The sequence below is a fragment of the Cucumis melo genome, chromosome 2, assembly GCF_025177605.1.
Source record: "Cucumis melo cultivar AY chromosome 2, USDA_Cmelo_AY_1.0, whole genome shotgun sequence".
Lineage (NCBI taxonomy): Eukaryota > Viridiplantae > Streptophyta > Magnoliopsida > Cucurbitales > Cucurbitaceae > Cucumis > Cucumis melo.
This window is the reverse complement of record NC_066858.1, coordinates 465,456-490,068: the sequence shown is the minus strand read 5'-3', so window position 1 is coordinate 490,068 and position 24,613 is coordinate 465,456. Positions and strand designations below refer to the sequence as shown.

The following is a 24,613-nucleotide window of genomic DNA, read 5'->3' as shown; positions in this document are numbered from 1 at the left end:
ATATTTAGAGATAATTTTAAGTGACAAAATCATTAAATATTTTCTTTCAAAGTATACATAATTAAAACAAAAAAAGCCATTTCAACAAGTTAATTTTTTTTTCTCATTTTACTATATTTGTAAATAAGTTGACCTAAGGATTTTAAATAATTAACTTAATTGACAATTTTTAATATTTATAATTGTTTGGTTTTTTTTGTTTGAAAACTAAGTATACTTTTCCTTTCAATTTCGTTTGCATCTATTTTTTTCTTTTCACAATAATAATGGTTTGTATCTTTCTTAGGTTGAATTCTTAACTAGTTTTTAAAATTAAACATCTTTTTAGCTTTTAAATTTTGGTTTGTTTTTAAAATGTTCACACCAATTTAGATTCATTTTTGGTAACCTTTAAATTTCCAACATTCAAATCCATTAAGTTCATGAATTTGATGACTCGCCAATCCTCTAAATTTTTGTTTGTTTTTAAAATATTAGTGGAGACTAAATAAAAATTCCATAATAATTCCAATATTTTAGAGATTGTTATGAGTAGCAAAATATTGAAAATATTTACAAAATATAACAAAAAAAAAAAAAAAAGACTATTAGGAAGTTTGATAGATTTATATACCTTTTGTAAATAGTTTTAATATTATGTTATTTTCAAAAATCTTCATATTTAAAATAGTTTTGTATTAATCTACCGATTAAAATTTCTCTAAAAAAATAAAATTAAATAACACTTAATTTTTATAATAAGTGTAAATATTTTGTCGATTTTTTTTATTTTTGCGAAGATCAAATAATTATTATATTCTATTTAAGATCATACTCTCACATTCTCCTTTTATTTTTTTCCCCAAACACATAGGTAGGTGTGTGTATATGCATATTATATGATTTACATTACTTTATATCAAATAGTATTTATATTGTTCCATTCTTATTAGACTTTGCCTATAATAACCAATAAAAAGTAATCTCCCATTTTTTCACCAATCAACCCTTTTTTTTTTTTTTTTATCTAAACTTATAGTTAAAAATAAAATAACATATAAGGTGACCTCATGGCCAAAAACAATTGTTACTTTAAATAGCAAATTAATAATCTACTATAAGAGTTTAATTTGATACCTTATCGTGGGTAGATTTTTTTTTTAGATGAAGATATTTGTGATATAGTAGCATAAGAAGCTTTGTGATATCGTGGATAGGAAATTAATGTTTACTTTCTATATGTTGATAAAACTTTACGAATAGTTTTTATTCTTGGTAGAATTTTCCATTTTGGAGATCGGTTATAAATGATAAAACTGTTCAAAATATTTACATAGTATAATAAAATTTCAAATTCTATCGATGATAAATATTAATAAACTTCTATCCATTTTTATAAGTCATAGATATCAAATTTTACTATATTTGATAAATATCTTTTAGGGGTTTAAAAAAACTACTAAATAACAAAAATCCATTACACCTAATTTTGCCATAAAGTATAAATAGTTTTCATTTTTAACGATTTCCCTCTTTTATTTTTATTTTGCTATATATAAATATGTTATATTTTATACAAAAATTACCATTTAATCATAGAAAAAAAAGATAGTATTAATAAAATTAAAAAAGGAAAGAGAAGAGGTTCTAGATATACGTGGAATTGAGCAAAGATTTGACAAGTCTTATATATATATATATATATATATATATATATATATATATATATATATATATATATATATATATATATATATATATATATATATATATAATAAACAAAGTGATAGAGATAGAGAAAGATGATGGTTATGTTTTTTTAACTTTAAATGTCACATCTAAACTTTAATGTATACTTGAAAGGCCTATGCTGAATAGGATGGTCTATGTGTGAAAAATATAAGAATTCATCTCATCATCTCATCAAATTCATCCCCCCTTTTTAAATTATAATATATACAATACAATGTTTGTTATTGTTTGATTTAGTAAGTTGTGAAAGGATTCATATTATTCAAATATGGAAAACCCCAATATGTATTATAAGATTTGTGATCATTGGGGATTGATTTCAAATATGGTATATTATTTAATTTGTAACTTGTTTGTTACACTGATCTTCATCAACTTCCAAATTTTTGTGGGTGGGGGGCCAGCTGGCATCATCAATATCATCACCAACCAACATCATAGTCAATGTCAAGAATGGAGGTCAAATTTAGGAGAATAATATTATTAGTTCTAATTATTTTTATTTTTCAATGTTTGGTTGTATATATTATGTTCATGAATTTGATGGCTCACCAATGCTCTAAAATTCCTTTATAGTTGATTTTTAAAGGTTGATTAAATTTGAAATTTTATGTCATGAACACACTTGATGTTCACACCAACTAATTTTAGATCAATTTTTGATATCCTTCAAACTTTCAACATTCAAATCAATTAGATGATGTCGTCATGCAAATAACGTAACCATTGAAACTTTAAATTGTATGGTTCATAAAATTATATAATAATATACAAAAAAAAAAAATCTAAATTAAGCACACAAGGGAAGTGAAAGGGATGAGGATAATTAGTATATTTTAGTTTAATATTTGTTTAGATGTTAATTTAGTTTAATTAGTATTTTTAGTTTGTTATAATTCCTTGTATTACTCTATAAATAGCCATTTTAGAATTGCAATCACTTTTCAATCTTCTTTGGGCTATTTATAGCTTGAGGAGAAGATATAACTAATTAGTTAATTCTAAAAACATTAATTGAACTTAATTAACAACTAAACAAATATTAAACTAAAATATAATCATTGTCATTTAAGTCCAAATTAAAGCTCAACCAGAAAAGTTACAAAATCTCTCTCTCACAAAAAATATTTATTTTTGTTAGAATGTAAATAAAAACATTAAGAAAAAAAAAAAGCGTGCTTAATTAAAAGTTATTGTTTTAATGTTTAATTATGGAGATAATTTTCTCTTTCAACAACTTTTCTTTAGAACAACGAATATAAGTCTTAAGATTATTGCAACTTTAGGCTTTTAATTAAGTCTCTCTTAGCCCATTATTAATTCACAAACTAATATATTTCCATGTGCACGTGTTTCTCCCATCAACTCAATTTAATGAAAATTCTTCTTTTACTTCATCACAAATTTAATAACATAAAGAATCAATTAATTAATCAATACAAAAGTTTAGACATTATGTTATTATATTCCAACACTACCTTTGTTGAAACCCAACCTTTTTTAATTCTTGGAATTTCTCTAGAAACCATAGGACAAGGAAACTATAAAGAAATTAAACAAGAAATTGCAGATGGGATTGTCATCCACATTAACTTTTTTTTTTTTTTTTTTTAATTTTATGATTTTAATTTTTTAGTGGGAGAGTAAGAAAGTCTACCCTTAGTCTAATGTTTGATTAGTAATTTTAATTTTGGTCAAAAGCAAAGACGCCTACAATTAATTTTCTTCTCTTTTCTACTTTGTTCTCTCAAACATTAATAAATAAAGTTTTAGATACATTATATTTTAAATATTAAATCTTTAAAATCTATCATCTTTTTGAAAAATATTTATATGATTACTCTAGAAATTACATACAATATTTACATTCTCAATATCATCGTAATTTCTATCTCCTCATCTTCATATATTTAATTATTGTTGTGGTAAATACTAATAATAATAATAATAATAATGTTGTTGTTGTTGTTATTTTATGAATTTATTATGTGTGCATGATTTGAAAAATCCCATTATAAATGAATAATCAAAATTCTCTTCTATTATCATTAAGTTTAATTTTTAAAATGATTGTCCATGGAGACGATGTCGAAATTTATATAGATATTGTTTGATTCTCGAATTCTTTGACATGAACAGACCATTGACAGTGATATTAATCTTGTAGAAAACTTTTCCATTGAAAAGAACAAAGCTAATTAATCAAAAAGAAATTTGAAGTTGGTGAACCCTACTATACCCCTAATTAAAGAATGATAACGATGGTTAACAATGTTTGACATTAAAGTTGTGGACCTCTTTTTTTCGAGCTATATTGTTTTTCACTATTTTTTTTTAAATTTTGTGTTTTCTAAAAAATTCCAACAAAGCATCAATTTTATCACAGAAGCGAAGGCGATAACATGTGTTTAAAAAAAGTCCATTGCAGACTTTCTTATAACACTTGGTCATCTCGATATTTTATTAATAGGAAAGTATTACAAGTTGTAGTCAAGACTAGAGTTAAGTCCTAATACAAAGCATATAAGCTTGTCAAAGCATTAAGATCGTACTTTGGCTTATAGTCTTTGAATAGAGTGTGTCCATAAATCAATAAAAATGAATATATGCTCTCCATGTGTAATAATAAAAAGTCGAGTTTAATTTTTCGTTTATTATAACTTAAATTTACAAAAAAAATCAACTTTCTCCCCTTTTGAAAAAAAAAACAAAAAACTAAACACATAGTCTAAAAATATTTTAAATAGTTTTTAAAATATAGAATTATTTTAAATGACTATATACATAATCTTGGGAAATCTTTTAAATGTATAAACAAAATTATAAATAAATTGATAGATTTTGTAATGGAAATATTTTTTTTAAAAAAATATGTTTTTAGAATTTGACTAAAGAATTCCAATCTTTTATAAAAAAAAAAAAAGGGACGAATTAAACCACGATAACGAACGCAATATTTTGCATTAAAAAATAATTAATACCAATGTCATGGATGAAACAAGTTTACATTTTAATTATAATTTTCTAAAAAGTAGTTTGTAGCCTTTAAAGCAAATTTTAATTGCATCAACAATTTTCATATATAACTTGGGGTGCAATTTAGAGATTGAAAATCAATTTAAATAACTTATATATGATTAATTTTTGTTTTAGTTTTCATATTGAAAACATGGAAAAAGAAAATATTGTTTTTCAAAGTTTTCAAAGGTTTGAAAATATTAGAAAAGAAATAGAGACGTAATGTAATCTTAATTTGGGTTGGAAGAGTATTTCAACAACTCCCAAACATTATCTACCAAACACATTATCTATTTGTCTTTTAAATGTGAAACAAGAAAAATAATCTTATTTAGTTAAAAGTAAGCTTATATTGACTAAAATTTATTTAACAAAATAAAAAGGAAACTTTTCATAAATATAAAAAATTAAATATTTGATCCGATTTTTTTTTCTTTTCTTTCATCTCTTCCTTTATTTTTCAAAACTGTTATTTGGTTCAAAATCGTGAAAAAAAAAATTGTTTACCCAAATTTAATCGATCAACTATAAATGATTTATATTTGGTATTTTTTATTATGGGTGTGTGAATTTTTTTCGTTTTTGAAACTTTATTATATTTTTGAAAAGCCACTCCGAAAAAACTATATTAAATAATATATATATATATATAGAAAAAATTCATATATTTTTGTTTTCTTACGTGAGAGATAGGACTAAAAATATAAAGGTGTCATTTTGTTAAATAAAGTAATATAATTAAATTAATAATGTGAAAGGAATCTATTTCCTCACCTTTAATTAGAATCATAAATTAAGGAATGTTATATTATTAGCACAACCTTTGTTTGTATATTTAGATCATGAGTTTTTTTTTTTTCTTCTTTAACATCTTTATCAATATTGAATATAGTAACTAAATGTATAATCGTATCAACCCAACTAAAATTATATTGAAATTAACCATTTGATTATAATTATCCATACATCAACTAAAACTATATATATAACAATGAGCAAAGTAGTTTGAATATTTAAATAAAAACATCTAAATGAATTATTTTCATCTTTGTCATAGTTTGTCTTTAGGGACATTTTTAAATATAACAAATTCTTAGATTTTCTGTAACTCCCTTGAATTGTTTTGGCTGTATTATATATATATATATATATATATATATATATATATATATATATATATATATATATATATGTTAGGTATAAAAATTCCTTTTTATGTATTTATTTATTTATTACTTTTGAAGAAAAGAGAAAAGACGAATTGATTGGGCAAAGAAGATTTGAAACCTTATATAGAAAAGTACACGAAAGTGGACAGTTTGTTAATAATTTTATAAGAGACACAAACTTTATGGTGGACGGTCTCCTGAAAGGAAATAACAAAGACTCCAATTACCATCTCATCAAATGCTCCATATGCACCTCTCCCAACATTTACGGTGCACTAACCCTTACAAACTTTGCCCTTTTAAGCAAGTGGTTTTGGCAGTACCATCATGAAAATAACTCTTTTCAGAAGAAAATAACTGACGTAAAATATACGAAAAGGTACCGGCGAGAGTAAAGAAAAAAATAATACAAAGTATTCAGTAATCCAATTCGGTGATAGACAGTACAACTACATTTAGGGGTCGGCTACGCCAAGTTAAGAAGATATATTCACTAGAAAATATATATATACATGGATTACAAGTATTGAACTCGACTTTAGTAGATAATCTTGAAGTACGGCAAGATTAAGCTAGATGATCACTAATTAGGCTCCACCTAAGTAGTTGATACTTGATTGATTCTCCTTGCAAAAACTTAGAATTCCCTGGCGATTAATTCAATTCCAATACTATAGTATGATTAGGCTCCCCCTAAACACTATAATAATCCAACTTCTTAGTCAACGTTGAATTAACAACACACGTCAACAACAAACAGTCTTTCATATATAAAATATAATAATAACAAACTATCTTCGAAACAAATAAGCTTTGATCATGAACACAAAAAATATGTAGCTACACAACTCTCAGCTAGGTTAAAACTTTTTCTCTGTAAAAAACCAAGTTATAGAGAACACACAACCAAATAAATGGACCAACACCAACAAGGAAAGACAAGAATCAACCGGTCATTAAGTCAATCATACTATGACTAAAGTAACAAAGAAAGTTTTTTTTTTCTACAAGAAAACAAATAAAAGAAGACTTTTACGGCCAACAAAACATTAACAATCTTATAAAATCAACTTAAAAGAAATGAGTTGTTTGCTAGGGGAACATCTTCTCATTTATTGTTTGTTTCCCATGAGAGTCGGTGCTAGCCTTCATGATACGACATTCATGTTTAATTTAGAAAGATAATAGTGGAAAAGCAATATATATATATATACACACACACACACTAAAGATGATGAGTAGGTTCTGTGCTTACTACCAAGTGAAGTGATGGATTGAGGTGACAAGTGCAAGTTTAAAAAGATAAATATTTGGAATCTAAAAGTGATGAGTTCTTTAAAGATAGGATCTCAAAAAAACACAAAAAAAAAAAAAAAAAGTTTTATGTTAAATTCTATAGCTGAGGCAAGAGAGATCAAAGCACCCCGAAACATCTCAATTAGGGAGATAAAATTATCTACCTAGATATATCAATGACATTTTGTTACATATTTGTTACATTTGATGATTTTTCTAGAATATGCTAACATATCCGTATCGATTGTATAGAAAAACATGAAAATATATATCCACGAAAATATTGATTGGTCAGAAAAAGTTTTATGAGATAATTACAAATATAGCAATTAGATTCAAAATAATTAAATATATAGTAAAATTTTAAAAAATTGCCAATATAGCAAAATCGATCAGAAGTTTATAACTAATAGAGCAAAAATATTGTCTATCACTGGTAGATTATAAGAATCTATCAAGAATACAAATTTATCGACCATTTCTATTAAAGTTTGGTTAAGAAAGAGAGATGGTTTATTAAAAAATATTAAAAAAAAAAGAGGAATTAATTAAGTTGGTGTATCGGTGAGTTGTGGGGTTTAGGGAATTAGTGATAGAATTAAGAGAAGACCGGTTTTGTGTGGTCGTCTTTTCCATTTGCGCGTCCTCCCAAAGGTCGTCTTTCCCATTTGCGCGTTCTTCAAAACGTATTCTTTATCTCTTACTCTCTTTCTCTTCTCTCTCTCTTACTCTCTCATCAAACACGTTCACTTCTCTCTCTCTCTCACCAAATTTTCAACCCCACTACTCTTTCTCAATCTATACATATATACCATACTCACACATGTATATATTTACGTCCCCCGCAAATAACTAACGTGTGGCAGCATGAGAATGGTGGCGTATGAGTCAGGTGAAGGTAGGATTACGAGACCACACGCCCTTTAGTATAAAATGAAATAGGAAAGTTCATGGCAAGTTCTCTTCTTGTTTTATTTCATGGAAATTACTCAGTTATTTACCATACATTTTTCCTCTATTAAATACCTTCATTTTTATTGCGGCTGTTCTTCACCTCCATCGAAACATCCACTTACCTTCCTCTTTTCACATTTCTTATTCAATTTTCAATACAAAAAATATGGTACAAAACACAAACTCTCCTCCTCCCTTTGATCATCTTCAAAATCCACCCAAGAGAATCTGCCTCTCTTTTCCTTATGGGTACAGTCTGATCTCTCTTTTAATTTCATTTTTGGACTATAATGTATGGATCTAGGCCTAATTCATTGTTTTCTCTCCTTGTATTTTCACAGCTCTGGAGTTGGAGCTGAGCTTTCAAGTCCTCGATCTTTGGCTTATCTTGAAAAAAAATTTCGTGGGGTGGTATGCATGTTATGCCTAACTATTTCACACTTTTTGTTAGTTATTAAGCTGATGTGTGTTATGGTAAATTTAATTTCAGATACGCGAGGTGGTGGAGGCAAAGGTTGAGGCTCACTTTTTTAGGGTCAAAGAAGGAGAAGAAGTTGTTGGTGGTGGATCTGGGGGAACAAACGAGAATTTGAGGCTACGTTTCACGAACAGGATTCCATCCACCGTCTCAACTGGAAATAACATCGAAACCGAGAATGGGGAGGAGCTGCGTGTTGAATTATTTGATGCTGTTACTGGTCGCATCATTGACGTTACTCATCCTTTGTCGTCGGCGTGGATTGAGGTTGTTGTCCTCGATGGAGAATTCGACGACGAGGAAGCAATAACTCAATCGGATTTCAACAAAAGTATTGTGCCACAAAGGCTGGGAGAACGACCTTTGTTGGTTGGTGATGATAAGGGGTTTCGTTTAGAAAATGGAGTTCATTCCATCACCAATTTGTCATTCACTAGAAACTCAAGCAGAAGCAGAACTAAGAATGTTCGTTTGGGACTAAGGGTTAAACATGACTCCAACAACAACTATCCCACAATCGGATACGCTGTGTCTAATCCTTTTAGAGTGAAGGATCAGCGAGGCCAACGTACGTATCTTGAACCGTCATTCTGCTAGAGCTGAGCTGCATCCATCTTTTCATTTTTATTTACATTATCCTAATTACTTCTTTATATGTATATCTAACAGTGAACAAGAAACACCATCCTCCAAGAGGAGAAGATGAAGTATGGAGATTGGAAGGGATCGGGCGAAATGGCGAATATCACAAGCGCCTAACTTCCCATGGTATCCTAAATGTGGAAGCCTTTGTGAAGGCTTATCAAAAGGACTCTCGTTCTCTAAGAAAGGTATAGTATATATACATATTTATATAGATAGACAGCCAAGAAAATAAGAAATTGATAATCATATATATTATCTCTAATGTGGTTTTAATTGTAGTAAAACAATATATATAGATAGAATAGTTGTGATATTAATTAACTTGGGTAATTTTGATGCACAGTGGTTAGGGAATAGACTTTCAGAGAAGACATGGAAGACAATGGTAAAGCAAGCTCTTCAATATGTTCCTATCACCATCCCCACTTTTGATCGACCATACCTACAGGTATTTTTTTTGTTATGCAATAAACTCATCTTTCTTCCTTAAAATTCATGATAATTATTTTGATAAATGTAAAAAATAAAGCAGGAAAATCTGGAGCTGCAAAATGAAGCCATGGATCAAAATGAAAAAGCTGTTTTCAACCAAAACATTGGTGCAATTAATGGAAATTATGAGTTCCAAGAGCAAACATTGTTGGGCAATTTTCACTTCTTTTGTAATCCCACATTTGAAGGTATGGTTTTTCTTCTTCTTCTTCTTTTAATTGATCATCATAAAAAAAAAAAAAAGAAAAGAAAAGAAAAATCACTGTCTTGAAATTATTTACTTGATGTGATCTATATTATTATTAAAAAAGAAAACCATAAAATAATATTGTGTTTCTTTTTATTAATTTTGTAGATCATTATAATCACACAATACCAACGTTGTTGTCACCTGGAGAAGCTTCAACTTCATATGCCCAAAACATAAACAATTATGACGAAAATACAAGTACATGTAACCAATACTTCCAAGGAACTTGGAACAAGTTGGTCCCCAAACCCAAATGATGCAAAATAATAATAATGATGTTCTTAAAATCAAACTAAGATATATACGACCAGTAACATCATATCTTGGTTTTGGGATGTGATGAGTGTGTGTTACGTTTGTGTCAACCTAGTTGAGATATTTCAGTGTATCGACTGATCCCTTCTTCCACTATTTCTAGTTCAAAAAAAGACCAATAAGATATATATCGTCTAGGAGCTATCTTCTTTAAAAAAAAAAAACTCTAATCGAGTCATAGCAAGTGTACTGTAAGATAGAAGTCTATAATGTTATCTTTTAGTTCGGGATATGACGAAGGTGCTATAGATGTGTCGACTTAGTTGAGATATATTTTAATGTTCCTACCGATCTCTTTATGTTTCTTAGAACCTTAAAAAAGAAAAAAAAAAAGAAAAGTTTATTTATCTTCTGTGTAATTTCTTATTTTTTGTTCCAAGAATGTGTTGGTCTGCCCCTTTTTTCATACCTGTATGTTTTACTATTCTTCATATTATAAATTTCTGATTAGCATTTTAAAGCATATATATATATATATATATATATATATATATATAACCAAACTTAATTAATTATTATAAGTTTAGGGAACATTCTGTGTAATTCAACCTTGTTTATCTTTTAAATAATTATGATGAATTTTATTTTAACCTTAGGGTCAAAAGCAAATCATGATTGTTTTTAACACAAATATATAAGATTATGTGTTTGGTAATGATTTAGTTTTTAAAAATTAAATCTGTACTAATTTTATCCTAATTTTACTCTAGTTTGCATTTTCTAAAAGAGTTGAATAATTTTAGTCAATAAAAGTTTGTCTTTTTATAAAAAAATATATAATAAAACTTTCCTTTTCACCAAATAATTTTAATTTATCTAAAAAATATATAGTGAAAAATAAAAGAATAAATAGTTGACCTTTATCACCTTTTTTGAAAAAGAATAAAAAAATAAAGTACAATATTATATAATATAAATTTATAAGGGTTGGTGGTTATATAGTACATGCATCCATTCACATAGATAGGTGTAATTCATGTATAAAATAATAATAGAAAAATCATTATTAATGTATACAATGAAATTCTTATTTTTATTCTATCAATGGATTGTGAAAAGTAAAATTTTCATAAAAAAATAGATTCTTAATCAACCTCTTATTTTGAGATTGACAATAATAAAAATAAATTACAAGTTGAATTTTGCTCATTTTAATGACAAATAAATTATGAAGAGTTAAATATGGTACGACGACTAAACCTCTCTCTTTTTAATCGTTTGTAAAATAATTTAATCCTTACAAAAAAAAAGTTTAATAAAAAGAGAAAGAGAAATATTTCAAAAGAAAAAAGAGAAGAAGAAAAGAAAAGTCAATCTTGATGTGCGTTGAATTACACAAAGTTCTAACTTAGGCCCTACAAATTAAGAATTGGATTGATGTGATTTAGAGTCAAAATGTCACCTTATATACCTTACCTTTTAAGTCTTATTATATATTATGCTTTATAATGTAAATTTGAAGGGCAGTGACTTAGTTTTATTAATGTTTCTATATATGTGTGTGAAAAAGATATCATTAGACTTCATATCTCATCATTTTGAACACACATTCACCCCCTTTTGAATCATAAAAATGTCTATTTTAATATAATGTTTGTCTTAATTTATGAAAGGGTTAATATTCCCCATTTTAACCCATGTTTTAAACTATTAATCAACATAAGATTCCATCTAATTTACAACTATTTTTTTAACTACTTAGTTAGAAAATATATACATCTTAAAACCCTTATTAATGAAAATATTATTTTTATCTCTATCCAATCCATTTTAAATTTAATTATTAGTATTAGTTTGTTCTTATCTTTTTAATTTATGTTTCTACTCTAAGTTATGAAGTATATTCACATGTTGTAATTTTTATGAAATTATTGTTAATATTAAATTAATTTTCAAGGACTAAATTTAAGATTCTTATTCAAAAGTATGATTGATCGATTGAAAGTGTATAAAAACTAAAATTAATTAAATATAACCTAGCATGGAACTAAAATAATATTTCAATTAAATCTTTTAAAATAATTTCAACCTAACTCAAAATCTATAAATGATAATCTTTTCTAAAATGTATATTTTCTTCAATATATTATATATATACGTATCCAAAATTTTCTATTTCCCACTTGCATCTTTATTAGTGGAAAAAAAACTATATTATAAGATTTGTTATTGGGACTGCTCTGTTGATTTGTACAAGACATATAGTTTCATGTTTTTAGTAATAAAACATCATGGTCAAATATCAAGAAATCTACATATGCAAAGTATTCTAAACTAGGTCAAATTTAGGAGAACACTATTCCAATTATTTTATTTTTCAATGTTTGGTTGTGAATGTTTATGAACTCAACTATATTGATATATATATGTGTCATCAATACTCTAAAATTCCTCTATAGTTGATTTTTAAGATTGATACATATGAAATTTTGTCGGCATAGATTTGAACACTTAGGTACTTTAGCTTTAAGTACTTTAGCTTAAATATTTAATGTTGATGTTAATTTCCCATCAATTTTTTGTCCATGTAATACCTATACTTTTTCAATTAACTTCTTATCAATTTTGTGAATGTATCATTTATATATAAAAAGGTGCATTTAATTTTAATTTGTTTGATTGAAAGATCGTTGTACCTAGAAAATTAAGACACGTATTTAGCATAAAGAAAGTATGTAGAAGTCAATATCAAATAGTTACTTTAATTTTGAGATAAGAAGTTTCTATCGGTAGAGAGCTATAACCCTTTCAAGCTTTAAAGTCATTTAAAAGACACGACGGATTTAAAGATCTAACTATATTCATTTACGTCTTTTATGAATTATGAATCAATCTTGTAATATCAACCAAAAAATAATTATCATCAAATATGTACAACGTCTGTGACACATCAATAAATGTCACAAATAATCTAATTCAACAACTTTTCCCAAGACAAATAAAATATTTATTATGACAACCTAATATTCTCCTATTTTGACTTTGTAAACCATATTTTAAGTCAATACTTGACTTTGACATTTAACCATTAAGATGATTATTGATGATACGACCCAAAACACTTTGCAACTTTAATCCAACAATCAATCAATTATTTTATGCATTTATTTAGATAAAAAAGGTAGTTACTTTCATACAAATCAATCGAATCTTAAAAGAATCAAAATGAGCATAAAGCTCAATCAAACATTAGTGTTTATACTATAATTTTAATATTAGATGTTCGATCTTTTTACTTTATATATTGTGAAAAATAAATAGAGTCCCGATAACAAATGCAACAAATGAGAACTTCAAAATTTGAGCATAGAAAAAAAAGAATTTAAATATTTTTTGTTTCTCTATTTTTCTTAGATCATTTTGGTCGTCCTGCTTTTAAAAATGTTTTTTTTAGCCCTTATATATTACAATAACTTTGAAGAAATTATAACTTTTGAAATATAGAAGTTAAAAGAAGCTAAAAATGTAATTGTGTAGAAGATGATTGTGATATATATTTATAGAAAATGGGAAAAGTAGTTGCAAGTTGGGATGTTAGCATCAAATTCATATAAACTATATAACAAATATTATTAATATTCATTTAAAAAAGGAACATTATTATTGCTAAATATAGACATTGAATAACGATAAATAAATGTAGTTGGTAAGCTAATTAATTATATATTTGTGTGAAATATATGGAATGAACTTTTTGCATTGAAGATAGTTGGAAATTGCAAAGAGAGAATAATGGTCAAAATTCAAAAGGTTATAATAAATAGGATTGTAACAAAGTTAGAGCATTTAATTCACCCATTGCATTTACAATTTTAGTTGGTTCATCAACAATTAAGAGAGAAAAAAAAATGAGGACCCACTCTCTCTATATAAAAGACTTTATAAAGTAAGTTAAAAAGGGTTATTAAATAAGGACTATAAAATTAGAAATGTTGAATTAATTAAGCTAACACAATTAATTAACTCATTAAGAAAATTCAAAATTATTTTAAAGAAAAAAATTCTTTTAAAATTTTACTATATTCGTAAATATTTTAGTTCTGATCGTGAACAATTATAAATATAACAATCCGGCCTATTATAAAAAAATTTACAATTATAATAAATATAATTCTATGGTATATATAATATTCAAAGAGATTTTCTTAAAAATAAAAAAAAAATAAACAAACTATTTATACTTAGAACAGAAAACTATTAAAGAAACAAAAATCTTTTACACTACATTTTTTGTTTGAAGTGCTTTTTTCTATTTTTTTTCTTTAATTACCATTTTCCATATTCTTTAAAAGTGTATATATATATATATATATATATATATATATATATTTGTTCACATGGAATGAAGTTTTTGTTAAAGATGATTGGAATGAATTGCAAATATGCAATGAGAATGGTCAAAATTCAAAAGGTGATAAATACAGCATTAATTCAGTCATTGCCTAAAGTAGACCATTAGTTACCTTGAATGAGACATTAAAGAAAACTTAGGTTTGTTGTGTATCCATCTCTTGTAATTGTTTCATTCAATTAAAAGTTATTATGTGTTAACTTTTTTTTAAATAAAAAATATTTTTTTAGAAAAAAAGGAAGCATTATTGTCGTTGATTAATAAATACATACCACAAAGTTTATGATTCAAATGTGACGTTTGGTGGCATTTTCTAACTAAAGTTTCAATTTTAAAAGTTAATTAAGGTTGAAGCCAAATCGAGCATAGTCTAATTTACTCTAGTAATAATAATATTTTGGTTTTAGACGTGATAAACGTGTTAAAGAGATGTCAACCTAATTAATTGAGATGTCTCAATGTAACTTGCAATTCATCTCATTTTAGAAATATTGTTAAAGAATATGATCAGTATAGAGTCTAATTAACATATATAGTGTTTATACTATCAATATTTTGGAGCAAGAGGTTCCATCGTCCCATCCTATTTGTCACGAAAACACAAACTTTCGAAAGGAGAAGAGAAAGCAATTAATCTTTTTTTTAAAAAAAATCTGTTTGAAAATGCCAATTGAATATCTTAAATTTAAAAATAGAAAAAGAACATACAAGTACACAAAGTACAAAGAGGACATTCTTAGAAAAAACAACAAGAAAATAACATAGAAGATAATAAAGATTTGGTGATATTTAAGAACTTGTTTTAAACTTTTGGTCGCATGAATTTAAAACCTAAAATTTGGGTTATATCAATGTTTACACCTTCTTTCATAAATATATATATTTTCAATGTGTATTTAAATAAAAGATAATAAAATGTTTAAATTTGTACGACATGAAAGTTTAGAATTTTAATTGAGATGCACTCTTAGTTAGAACACAATTTAAGATTTAAATTGATACAACTATGAGAATTTAAGTTTTAAATTGATACAACTTTAATTCAAAATTCAAAATAAAAACTGATATACGTCATTTTTCTTTCTTTCTTTTTTTTTTTTAGAGAGCTGCTAGATCATTAATTTGGATGATTTGGGTTTAGGCACCCAATTTATTCAAGACAGCTCCTAGAAAGTGTTGGTTGCATGTACTTGTACTATGTTCAACATAATTGTAGTAGCCATTTGAGGTTGAAGCTTCTCCTTGTGACAACAATGTTTGTGTTGGGAAATCTATAAATTAATCATAAAACACACAATATTATATTGATTATCTTTTTCACAATAATATATTAAAAAACAAAATCAAGAGAGATTTGATTTTTTTTTAAAAAAAAAAAGAAGAAGAAGAAGAAGAAGAAGAAGAAGAAGAAGAAGAAGAAAAATCAAAACCTTGAAATATTCGATGAAAATGATCTTGAATAACATCAGCCAATAATGATGTATGATCTTGGAACCCATCACCAATGTTGTTTTGGTTGCTCACTTCTTCTACACCTCCCATGGCTTTATTTTCCACCAAATTTTGCTGCTTTTTTTTTTTTTTTCCCATATAAGATATTGTCAATTCTCAGTTTGAAAACCCCAACTTATAAAGATATCAAAAGAAACATATATAGTAAGAACTTTCCAAAAATATTTCTAAAAAAGAAAGAAAACAGGAGGCCTTTAAACATGTAGATGTGATAGATGAGAACTAAAGAGACCTGAAAGCTGGTGGGTGGATCAAAAGTGGGGACGATGGTGTTGGTGATAGGAACATATTCATGAGCATGCTTTACCATTGACTTCCATTTCTTGTCCGAAACTCTATTCCCTAACCACTGCATGCAAAATTACCAAAATTAATTATATATATTGTTTTAATTACTACAATATTGACTAATTATTAAACCACCGTAGAGATACATATTATACCTTTCTTAGAGAACGAGAGTCCTTTTGATAAGCCTTCAAAAAGTCATCCACATATAGGATGCCATGGGAAGTTAGGCGCTTGTGATATTCGCCATTTCGTCCGATCCCTTCCAATCTCCATACTTCATCTTCTCCTTTCGGAGGATGGCGTTTCTGGTTCACTGTTAGACGATATACATACAAAAAAATAATTAGGATATTGTAAATAAAAATGAAAAGATGGATGCAGCTCAGCTCTAGCAGAATGACGAATCAAGATACTTACGTTGGCCTCGATGATCCTTCACTCTAAAAGGATTAGACACGGCATGTCCGATTGTGGGATAGTTGTTGTTGTTGGAGTCATTTATAACCCGTAGTCCCAAACGAATCTTCTTAGTCCTGCACCTGCTTGAGTTTCTAGTGAATGACAAATCGGTGATGGAATAAACTCCATTTTCTAAGCGAAACCTCTTATGACCACCAACCAACAAAGGTCGTTCTCCCAGCCTTTGTGGCACAACACTTCTGTTGAAATCCGATTGAGTTATTGCTTCCCCGTCGTTGAATTCTCTATCGAGGACAACAACCTCAATCCTCGCCGACGACAAAGGATGAGTAACGTCAATGATGCGATCATTGACAACATCAAATAATTCAACACGCAGCTCCTCCCCATTCTCGGCTTCGACGTCATTTACGGTGTAGATGGTGGACGGAACCTTGTTCGTGAAACGTAACTTCAGTTGTTGCTGATTCTCCTTTCTCAATCGGCCTCCACCAACAATAACAACTGCACGATCTTCACCAAGTACTCCTTCCCTACTAGTACTTGAATTAGAGCATGATTGGTCGGTAGAGACGTTGAAGTGAGCGTTAATCTTTGCCTCCACTTCCTTTCGTATCTGAAATCAAATTTACCATCACACATCAATAAGCTTAATTAAGCTTTCACGCCAATCAAATTTGAAAAACAGGGTAACATACCAAGGGGCGAAAGTAATTCTCAACATAAGCCACAGATTTAGGAGACAAAACCAGATGACTACCTCCAACCCCAAACCTGAGAAATATATATATATATATATATAACCCAACAAAATAGAGATGGATGGATATGATTATGATGAAACAAATAGTAGAAATACATACCCAGATGGAAAAGAGTAGTGGGAGGAGGTTGTCTGATAATTTTGAGGACAGAAAAAGGTTTTTGCATCTGGGAATTCCATGATTGATCTCTTTATAATTGAAATAATAATGTTATATGATATATAGAGAGGAAGAAACTAGGATATATTTCCTGATTGGTTTAGGATTATGGAATATGTATATATAGAAGGAAGTGCTTTTTGGGTTCGGTGGGAGATATATGGGATGGGAGGAAGGGGTAGTTATGTTGAGTATATATAGATCAGGTAGGTGGGGGAGGGAAAAACAACTACTAAATTCCAGAACCCTAATTCTCACTTCTTCATCACGCCTTCCAAGAACTTGCAAAGAAATTTCTTTCTTCCTTCTCTTTTTTCTTTAATGCAATGACGTTTACGTCCCTTTACACCATACCTTTTAGGGAAATTTATATTGTGTGTACTCACATCTATTGTGTTATGTAACTTATAAATTGTCTATTTTAGTTTAATTTCGAATATTGTATACTTAGGTGCACATCTTTTAATCGCAACTATGTTTCTTTTTTTTTTTTACATCTTGTTGAAAGATTCTTTTTCTTAATATATTAATTTCGCTTCAATATGAGTGATAAGATTAGAATGCATATAAAACTACTTAAAATATACAAAATTTCAAATTTTATCGATAATAGATACCAATAGAAGTCTATGATCCATAGAATTTATAATTTTGTTATATTTTATAAATAGTTTAATTCATTTTAGTTTAAAAACAATCCTATTATATTTTCATTCCTATGACACTAAGGAGACGCAAGAAAATGAGTGCAAGATAGTATTATTATTTTAGGGGTTTCATTGAAGTGAATTTATGAACGAAAATATTTTCAATAAATATCAAAGTTAGTCCCTAGAAGTTAATTTTTATCAAAATTAAATAAAATACTTATTATGTGAAAAAAAAATATGATCTTTTAAGTTTTTGGATTTAGTTTTTATTTAGACACACAAGTGTTTCAAAATATTACACTTTTAATCCTTAAGTTTTGAGTTTGATTTGAACTTTTAACTTTCTTTTCTATTTCGCTTGGTTCTATAATAAGCTAAGTTTCAAGACTTACACTTCTAATCTCTATTCGTTATTAAAAATTTATACTCAATCGGATCGAACAAATCTCGAAGTTGTAATAGAGGGCAAAATACTATTTTAACTTAGAGCGAAGTTTGAAGAAAAATATTCTTTTCGTCCCAACGTTTTGGGTTTTGTTTTCTATTTAATCCCAAACTTTTCAAAATGTTGCATTTTTAGTCCTTATTATTCAATTTAGACTTTCAAGTTTGAAGATAATTTCACTCGGAGTAAATAAAAAATAAAAAATAAAAAATATATATTTAACAAAGGATTTAGGGGTAATAAAAGAAAGGGTTAGAGAGAGAGAAGTGAAGAAGTTAATAACGAGAGAGAGAGACACGGTTTGGACGCGACATTGAAGAGGGAGACGACTTGAGGGATGGCTGGGTCTTCTTTCTCTATTCTTCCCCTTAGCTTTTTCGACTGCCCAACCTTCCTATTCTTTTTTTTTTTTTTTTTTTTTTTCTCTTTCGTTCTTTCTTTTGACCATCATAACCTAACCATTTCTTTTTTAAATTTGACCCCTCTTAATTATTAATAATTTTCAATCTTATCTTATACTATATTTAACTCTAAAATAAATAAATAATGATGATGATAAATAATGTGTTCTCATTTTTTCATCAAAAAGAATATTGTTGGGATTTAGTTTCTAATTATTTTGTCATTTTTCCAAAGCTAAAATAGTTTTGGACATTTTTTATAAAATCAATATTCTATTTTGTCCATTTATGCAATATATATTCAACCCTTCAATTAAAATTTGTTTTGAAATAGAAGTAAAAAAAAAAAAAAAAAAAAAAAAAAAGAAAGAAAGAAATTGTTTCTAGTGAGAGAAATCAATTTTTTTAAAAAATATTTTTAATGTATAGCAAATTGTCATAATCTACCATGACAATTTTTTCATTGATTTATTTTGTCCTATTTAAAATAAATGTACATTTATATGTAAAAGAAAATGATAATTTAATTATTTTCACTTAATTAAAAATTAGCAAATTAAATCGATTTCAATTTATCATGCAATTTTTTCTTTTACAAAAGTAGTTGGTTGATCACAAAATTAAAAAAACAACCAAATTAAGACAAAGATTAATGTAGCAATTGAATTAATTTTAAATAAGGTCGGACAAATTTAAGTGGCTACCGTTAGATACCACATGATGAACTCACCGAGATCTGAGATACAGCTGTAAGTTTTAATGAGCACTCCCTCAAGGTCGATATGCAAAAGGGATAGTTGCAAATTTAGCAATTATATTCAAAATAATTAAGTATATAGCAACATTTTAAAAAAATTGCAAATATAGCAAAATCTGTCAAAATCTATCGATGATAGGAGTCTATCACCGATAGACTATGTAGCAAATGTTGGTCTATCACTGATAAACCATAAGAGTCTATCAATGATAGAAGTGTATCACTGATAGATTTTGCTATATTTGCAATTTTTTTAAAATATTGCTACATACTTAATAACTATTCTAAAAATTGCTACCTATTATAATTACCCTATGCAAAAAGCTTATACACACACCACACCTACACATAAAGGCCCACAACAAAACACAAAACCAACTCCAGCAAAATCCGGTCGAATCCAAATAACTCAAATCTTTTCGTTGGTTAGAAAAAATAAATAAGATTAAACGTTAATCAAATAAATAAATAAAAGAAAATGAGAGCTATATTATATATATATATATATATATATATATATATATATATATATAAAATGTTGTTTTGACCAATGTCAAAATTTGGAAGCAAGTCAAAATCGAAGGGAAAACCCCTTGTAGTTTTGATGTGTTGTCGATTGGGCTTCTTAAGCCCATTATAGGCTTTAGGTTTCCTTTTCAACAAACAAACAGACATCAATAACTTTAACTATTATTTTTGGAACCCCACAACATTGATCTCAAAATTTTAAGCATCAAAACAAGAAGTAAATATGTTTCTATCACACTCAACATTATTCTAAAACAAAATAGTCCTTAACCCTGAACGTAGGTCAACTCACTCGGCCATAAATGTCTAAAACTCAAATCAAACACAACAAAAACAATGCCGAAAGCTTCTCAGTACTCTATGTTTCTCGCCAAAATCGTGTGAATATTTAGCTTTTATCACTGTTTTTTCTCTCTTCCTCTCTAAATTTACTGTTGAATGTTGGAGTAATAATACTTTGTTTGGGTCTAGGCACCAACCCATTGCAAGGTCGCCCATTATAGTTATGGTTGTATGAGGTTGAAGCCTCTCCATGTGGCAACAATGGTGGATAATCTGCCGATGATCAGAATGATTAGTTTAGGATAACTTTTAAATGATTATATACATCCAAATACATTTTTACAAAGGAATCGAGAAAAATTAGAAATGGATTATTAGTTGAAATTACCATCATCGAAAATGAAATAATGCTTGTCTGGCTCCCCCTTCCCTTTCAAACCTTTGCCAGCTCCCATTGCTTCATAGTTATCCCCCAAGCGTTGCTAGTTTCGTTTTAAAAAAAAACTCAGTGGAGATGGAGAATTTTAATTAACCACACTCTTGATAAAATTTTGACAAAAAAGATCATGCTATATATATCAACAAATCAAAGAAGCTCTTTACATGAGTGGGAGAAACTAACCGTAGGAGTTGGATTGAAGGATGGAAAGTCTTGACAATGAAGTTCCACATCTTCCCAGGTGTTTAAATTAGCTTCATTTTCCACTGAATCACATTCTAAAGCATTACTAATCATCTTTGTCCATATCTTTTGAGGGACTTTCCCACCAAGTACCTGCATATACAAACTGTATAAAATGATTATATGAAATTAACAACTTCTTCGAATTACTATTTCTTTTTCATACCTGTTTTAGATAAGTAGAACCCTTTTGTTTATAAGTCTTCAAAAAATCACCCACATTATTTATTCCGTTGGAGGACAAGCGTTGGTGATATGCACCACCTTGGGCAATTCCATCCAATCGGTATATTTCATCTTCCCCACTTGGGGGGTGGTGTTTCTTGTACCCTAATGTGTCATAATAAACAAACAAAAAAATTGGTTTGAATATATTGACCAACTCTTTTATCTAAATGAAGTTCATTTTAATTAAGATATATATTTAAAAATAATATAAGGCCTAAAGGGATCGGAATGAAATATATATGGCGATTGGAGGGACTAAGATGTATATAAAAATATAAAACAAGTCTCAAAAACGATCAGAATATGATATTTTCACACTTAAAAAACTTTGCATTAGAGAGAGAGAGACAGAAAGAGGCATACCTTCACCACGCTGATCCATCACTCTAAGGGGTTCGGAGACAGCTTCGTCAATTCTTGGAAAACGAGTTAAGATTTCCTCATCCAAAACTTTCACTCCCAATTTAAACTTCTTAGTTTTGGTCCAGCTTGAATTGTCACTAAAGCTCAAACCATTGAACTCTACAAACCCATTATTCAAGCGAATTATCTTATCATTCCCAACAATTAAGGGTCTTTTCCCCACTCTTTCAGAAACAATACTTTTGTTAAAATCATCCCTACTCCAAGAATTATTCTTCTCTCGTCGTCGATTGAAGCCGAATTCACCATCAAGGACGACGAACTCAACCAAGGCCGACGACAAAAGACCTGTCTTGATGATAGCATTGGAGTTGGTAGTATTTTCACAAATTGCAACTAGTAGTGGTTTCCCATCTTTGGCTTTTATTTCATTGTTGGTGAAAATGGTGGGAGCTGTTTGATTAATGAAACATAGCTTGAGCTTCGAATTTTCAAATCCAGTTACAGTTCTTTCTTTTCCAAATTGGTTACTAAATTGGCTGCTTCTGGATCATATGGAAGAAAAAAAATTTGATTGATAATGATGAATAAAAATTATGAGGAAATCAATGTGAATCATAAAATGAATTTAATTTTTAAGAAACGACAAACCTTGATAGAACAGATCTTAGGTTAGAATTAACTTCAAGCTTTACCACATCCTCGTCCTGTGGTAAAAAGTGATGAATATGTAATTGGGATTTCTTTTATAAATATTAGAAATAATTAAGAACTAAACATCATCATATATAAATGAAAAAGAAAGAGAGAGGTCAAACCTGTTTTAATTCATTTTCTTGGGGTATGGTCTCTTGTTTAGGAGACAAATCCTCGGATGAAATTACAGATCGAGTTTCGTAACTGGAAAACCCAAATTGTAACTCAGCTAGTCTATCAAGGTGGAAATAAAAGAAGAGCATAAATTAAAGTTAAAAGCCAAAAAGAAAAGGAAAAATGTGTTAAGAGAAAGAGAAAGAACTGTGGTAGAAAGGATGGGAGAATTGAGCTGAAATGAGTTTGATCTTCAATTTCTTTGAGATACCAAATGTTTTCTGCTGTATCCATATTTTGATATCTCTCGAACAAATAGTCATAATACACAAAATGAAGATCCTTGTTCTCTTCTTCATCTATTTATGTTTACACATTATGTAAATTACTTGGAAGAGTTTCCATTTTTTAAAGAAAAAAATGGATAGCAAGCAAGTTCGACAATGACTTCTAACTAATTAATGTATAGGCAAATTCAAGGAAGTTTACTATAATTAATTAAACATTATTCAAACATATTTTGATCACAATGATTAGGGTTTTTATTTTAAAAAGATACATCGGATCAGTAGGTGTACCCAAACATCTCCACGATAGAAGCAAGGAAGATGTAAAAAGGGCTAGAGTTAAGCCCAAAAGTCCAAGAAAATTATACAAAAACATGCAGATTTAAAGCAATAGAAGAAGCCGAGTAGCCCGATAAATTTTTGATTTACTATTCCAAAGGTCGATCAGAGCTTTAATATCTTCCTAAAAATCCTGTGTGGTTTTAGCTTTGTCGTCGAAGATCTTGTTGTTCCGTTCAAGCCATAAACTCCAAAGGGAGATAGCCACAGTGTTGAAGATGATAACGTTTTTATTATATTTTTGCATATTCCACTCGTAAATGAGTTGCATAGATCAATGGTGCTTTGGAGTTGTATGTTCCGTTAAAGAGAGTCTTTAATTTCCTCCATATAGAATCTGCAAATGGGCAAGAAATGAAAAGGTGGTTTCTGTTTTTTTCTTCGCACCTGCACATAACATACCACTTCGGCTTTGAATAAAGATTTGGCAGATGTTTGACTAGTTGATCGGCAGTATTATTAATATATTAATGAAGACCAAACAAAGAACCTTGCACTTTTTAGGAATATTAGATTTCTACATATTTGTGTAAATTCTTTGTTCAAACATATTTCGTCCTACAGGATCATTGTATAAACATGAACAGCTTTCTTCACCGATGCAACGAAAAAATTTCCCATTTGAATTTAGCTTCCATATAAGGGTGTCACGGCCAAAACCAATTAATGTGATAGTGATCGATGATTTGAACTCATTCTAAAGGGAAATTTCAGTGATCGATGATTTGAACTCATTCTAAAGGGAAATTTCCCAACTATATAAAGCTGACTTCTAGGGAAAAGATCCTAATTAATTTCATTCCTTAAATTTGAGTTGCATGTGTACCTATATTCAATATTAGTTTTCATATTCTAAAATTCTTTATTTAACTTCTAATATAAATTCTGTTCCTTTTTATTATTATTATTATTATTTATTAACATTTGTATATTTTATAGACAGCTGAATCGTTATTTTCTTACCCCAGTTCAATTTTAGTTTTTATATTTGTCCCA

General features: G+C 28.1%; 3 protein-coding genes and 1 long non-coding RNA gene across 6 annotated transcripts; 1 reads left to right on the top strand and 3 right to left on the bottom strand.

The window, feature by feature from the left end:
• Positions 1 to 8,158: 8,158 nt before the first annotated feature.
• Positions 8,159 to 10,722, top strand: LOC103492122 (calmodulin-binding protein 60 B-like). Of its 2 annotated transcripts, none has more exons than XM_008452338.3 (7): positions 8,159 to 8,417; positions 8,510 to 8,579; positions 8,659 to 9,214; positions 9,316 to 9,476; positions 9,635 to 9,739; positions 9,821 to 9,971; positions 10,139 to 10,722. In XM_008452338.3, exons 1-7 carry the CDS (start codon positions 8,335 to 8,337, stop codon positions 10,288 to 10,290), a joined length of 1,278 nt encoding a protein of 425 aa, XP_008450560.2. In that variant the 5' UTR covers positions 8,159 to 8,334; the 3' UTR covers positions 10,291 to 10,722. The 2 variants fall into 2 exon arrangements, with proteins under 2 accessions (XP_008450560.2, XP_008450562.2); XM_008452340.3 differs by having other exon boundaries at positions 8,178 to 8,417; positions 9,824 to 9,971.
• Positions 10,723 to 15,622: 4,900 nt separating this feature from the next.
• LOC103492121 (calmodulin-binding protein 60 B-like) lies at positions 15,623 to 18,012 on the bottom strand. Of its 2 annotated transcripts, none has more exons than XM_008452336.3 (7): positions 17,786 to 18,012; positions 17,621 to 17,696; positions 16,920 to 17,538; positions 16,655 to 16,815; positions 16,444 to 16,560; positions 16,130 to 16,265; positions 15,623 to 15,970 (listed from the first exon to the last, which is right to left on the bottom strand). In XM_008452336.3, the coding sequence occupies exons 1-7, from the start codon at positions 17,863 to 17,865 to the stop codon at positions 15,837 to 15,839; spliced, it is 1,323 nt and encodes a 440-aa protein (XP_008450558.2). In that variant the 5' UTR covers positions 17,866 to 18,012; the 3' UTR covers positions 15,623 to 15,836. The 2 variants fall into 2 exon arrangements, with proteins under 2 accessions (XP_008450558.2, XP_008450557.2); XM_008452335.3 differs by having other exon boundaries at positions 15,631 to 15,970; positions 16,130 to 16,268; positions 17,786 to 17,995.
• A 2,760-nt stretch (positions 18,013 to 20,772) lies between these two features.
• LOC103492119 (uncharacterized) lies at positions 20,773 to 22,376 on the bottom strand. The gene is made up of 5 exons (XM_008452333.3): positions 22,182 to 22,376; positions 21,757 to 21,920; positions 21,531 to 21,683; positions 21,297 to 21,390; positions 20,773 to 21,181 (listed from the first exon to the last, which is right to left on the bottom strand). The coding sequence occupies exons 1-5, from the start codon at positions 22,198 to 22,200 to the stop codon at positions 21,015 to 21,017; spliced, it is 597 nt and encodes a 198-aa protein (XP_008450555.2). The 5' UTR covers positions 22,201 to 22,376; the 3' UTR covers positions 20,773 to 21,014.
• A 118-nt stretch (positions 22,377 to 22,494) lies between these two features.
• On the bottom strand, positions 22,495 to 23,081 carry LOC127148177 (uncharacterized). Its single transcript, XR_007818926.1, has 3 exons — positions 23,000 to 23,081; positions 22,833 to 22,888; positions 22,495 to 22,726 (listed from the first exon to the last, which is right to left on the bottom strand). It is a non-coding gene; the product is annotated as an uncharacterized LOC127148177 (long non-coding RNA).
• Positions 23,082 to 24,613: the final 1,532 nt, after the last annotated feature.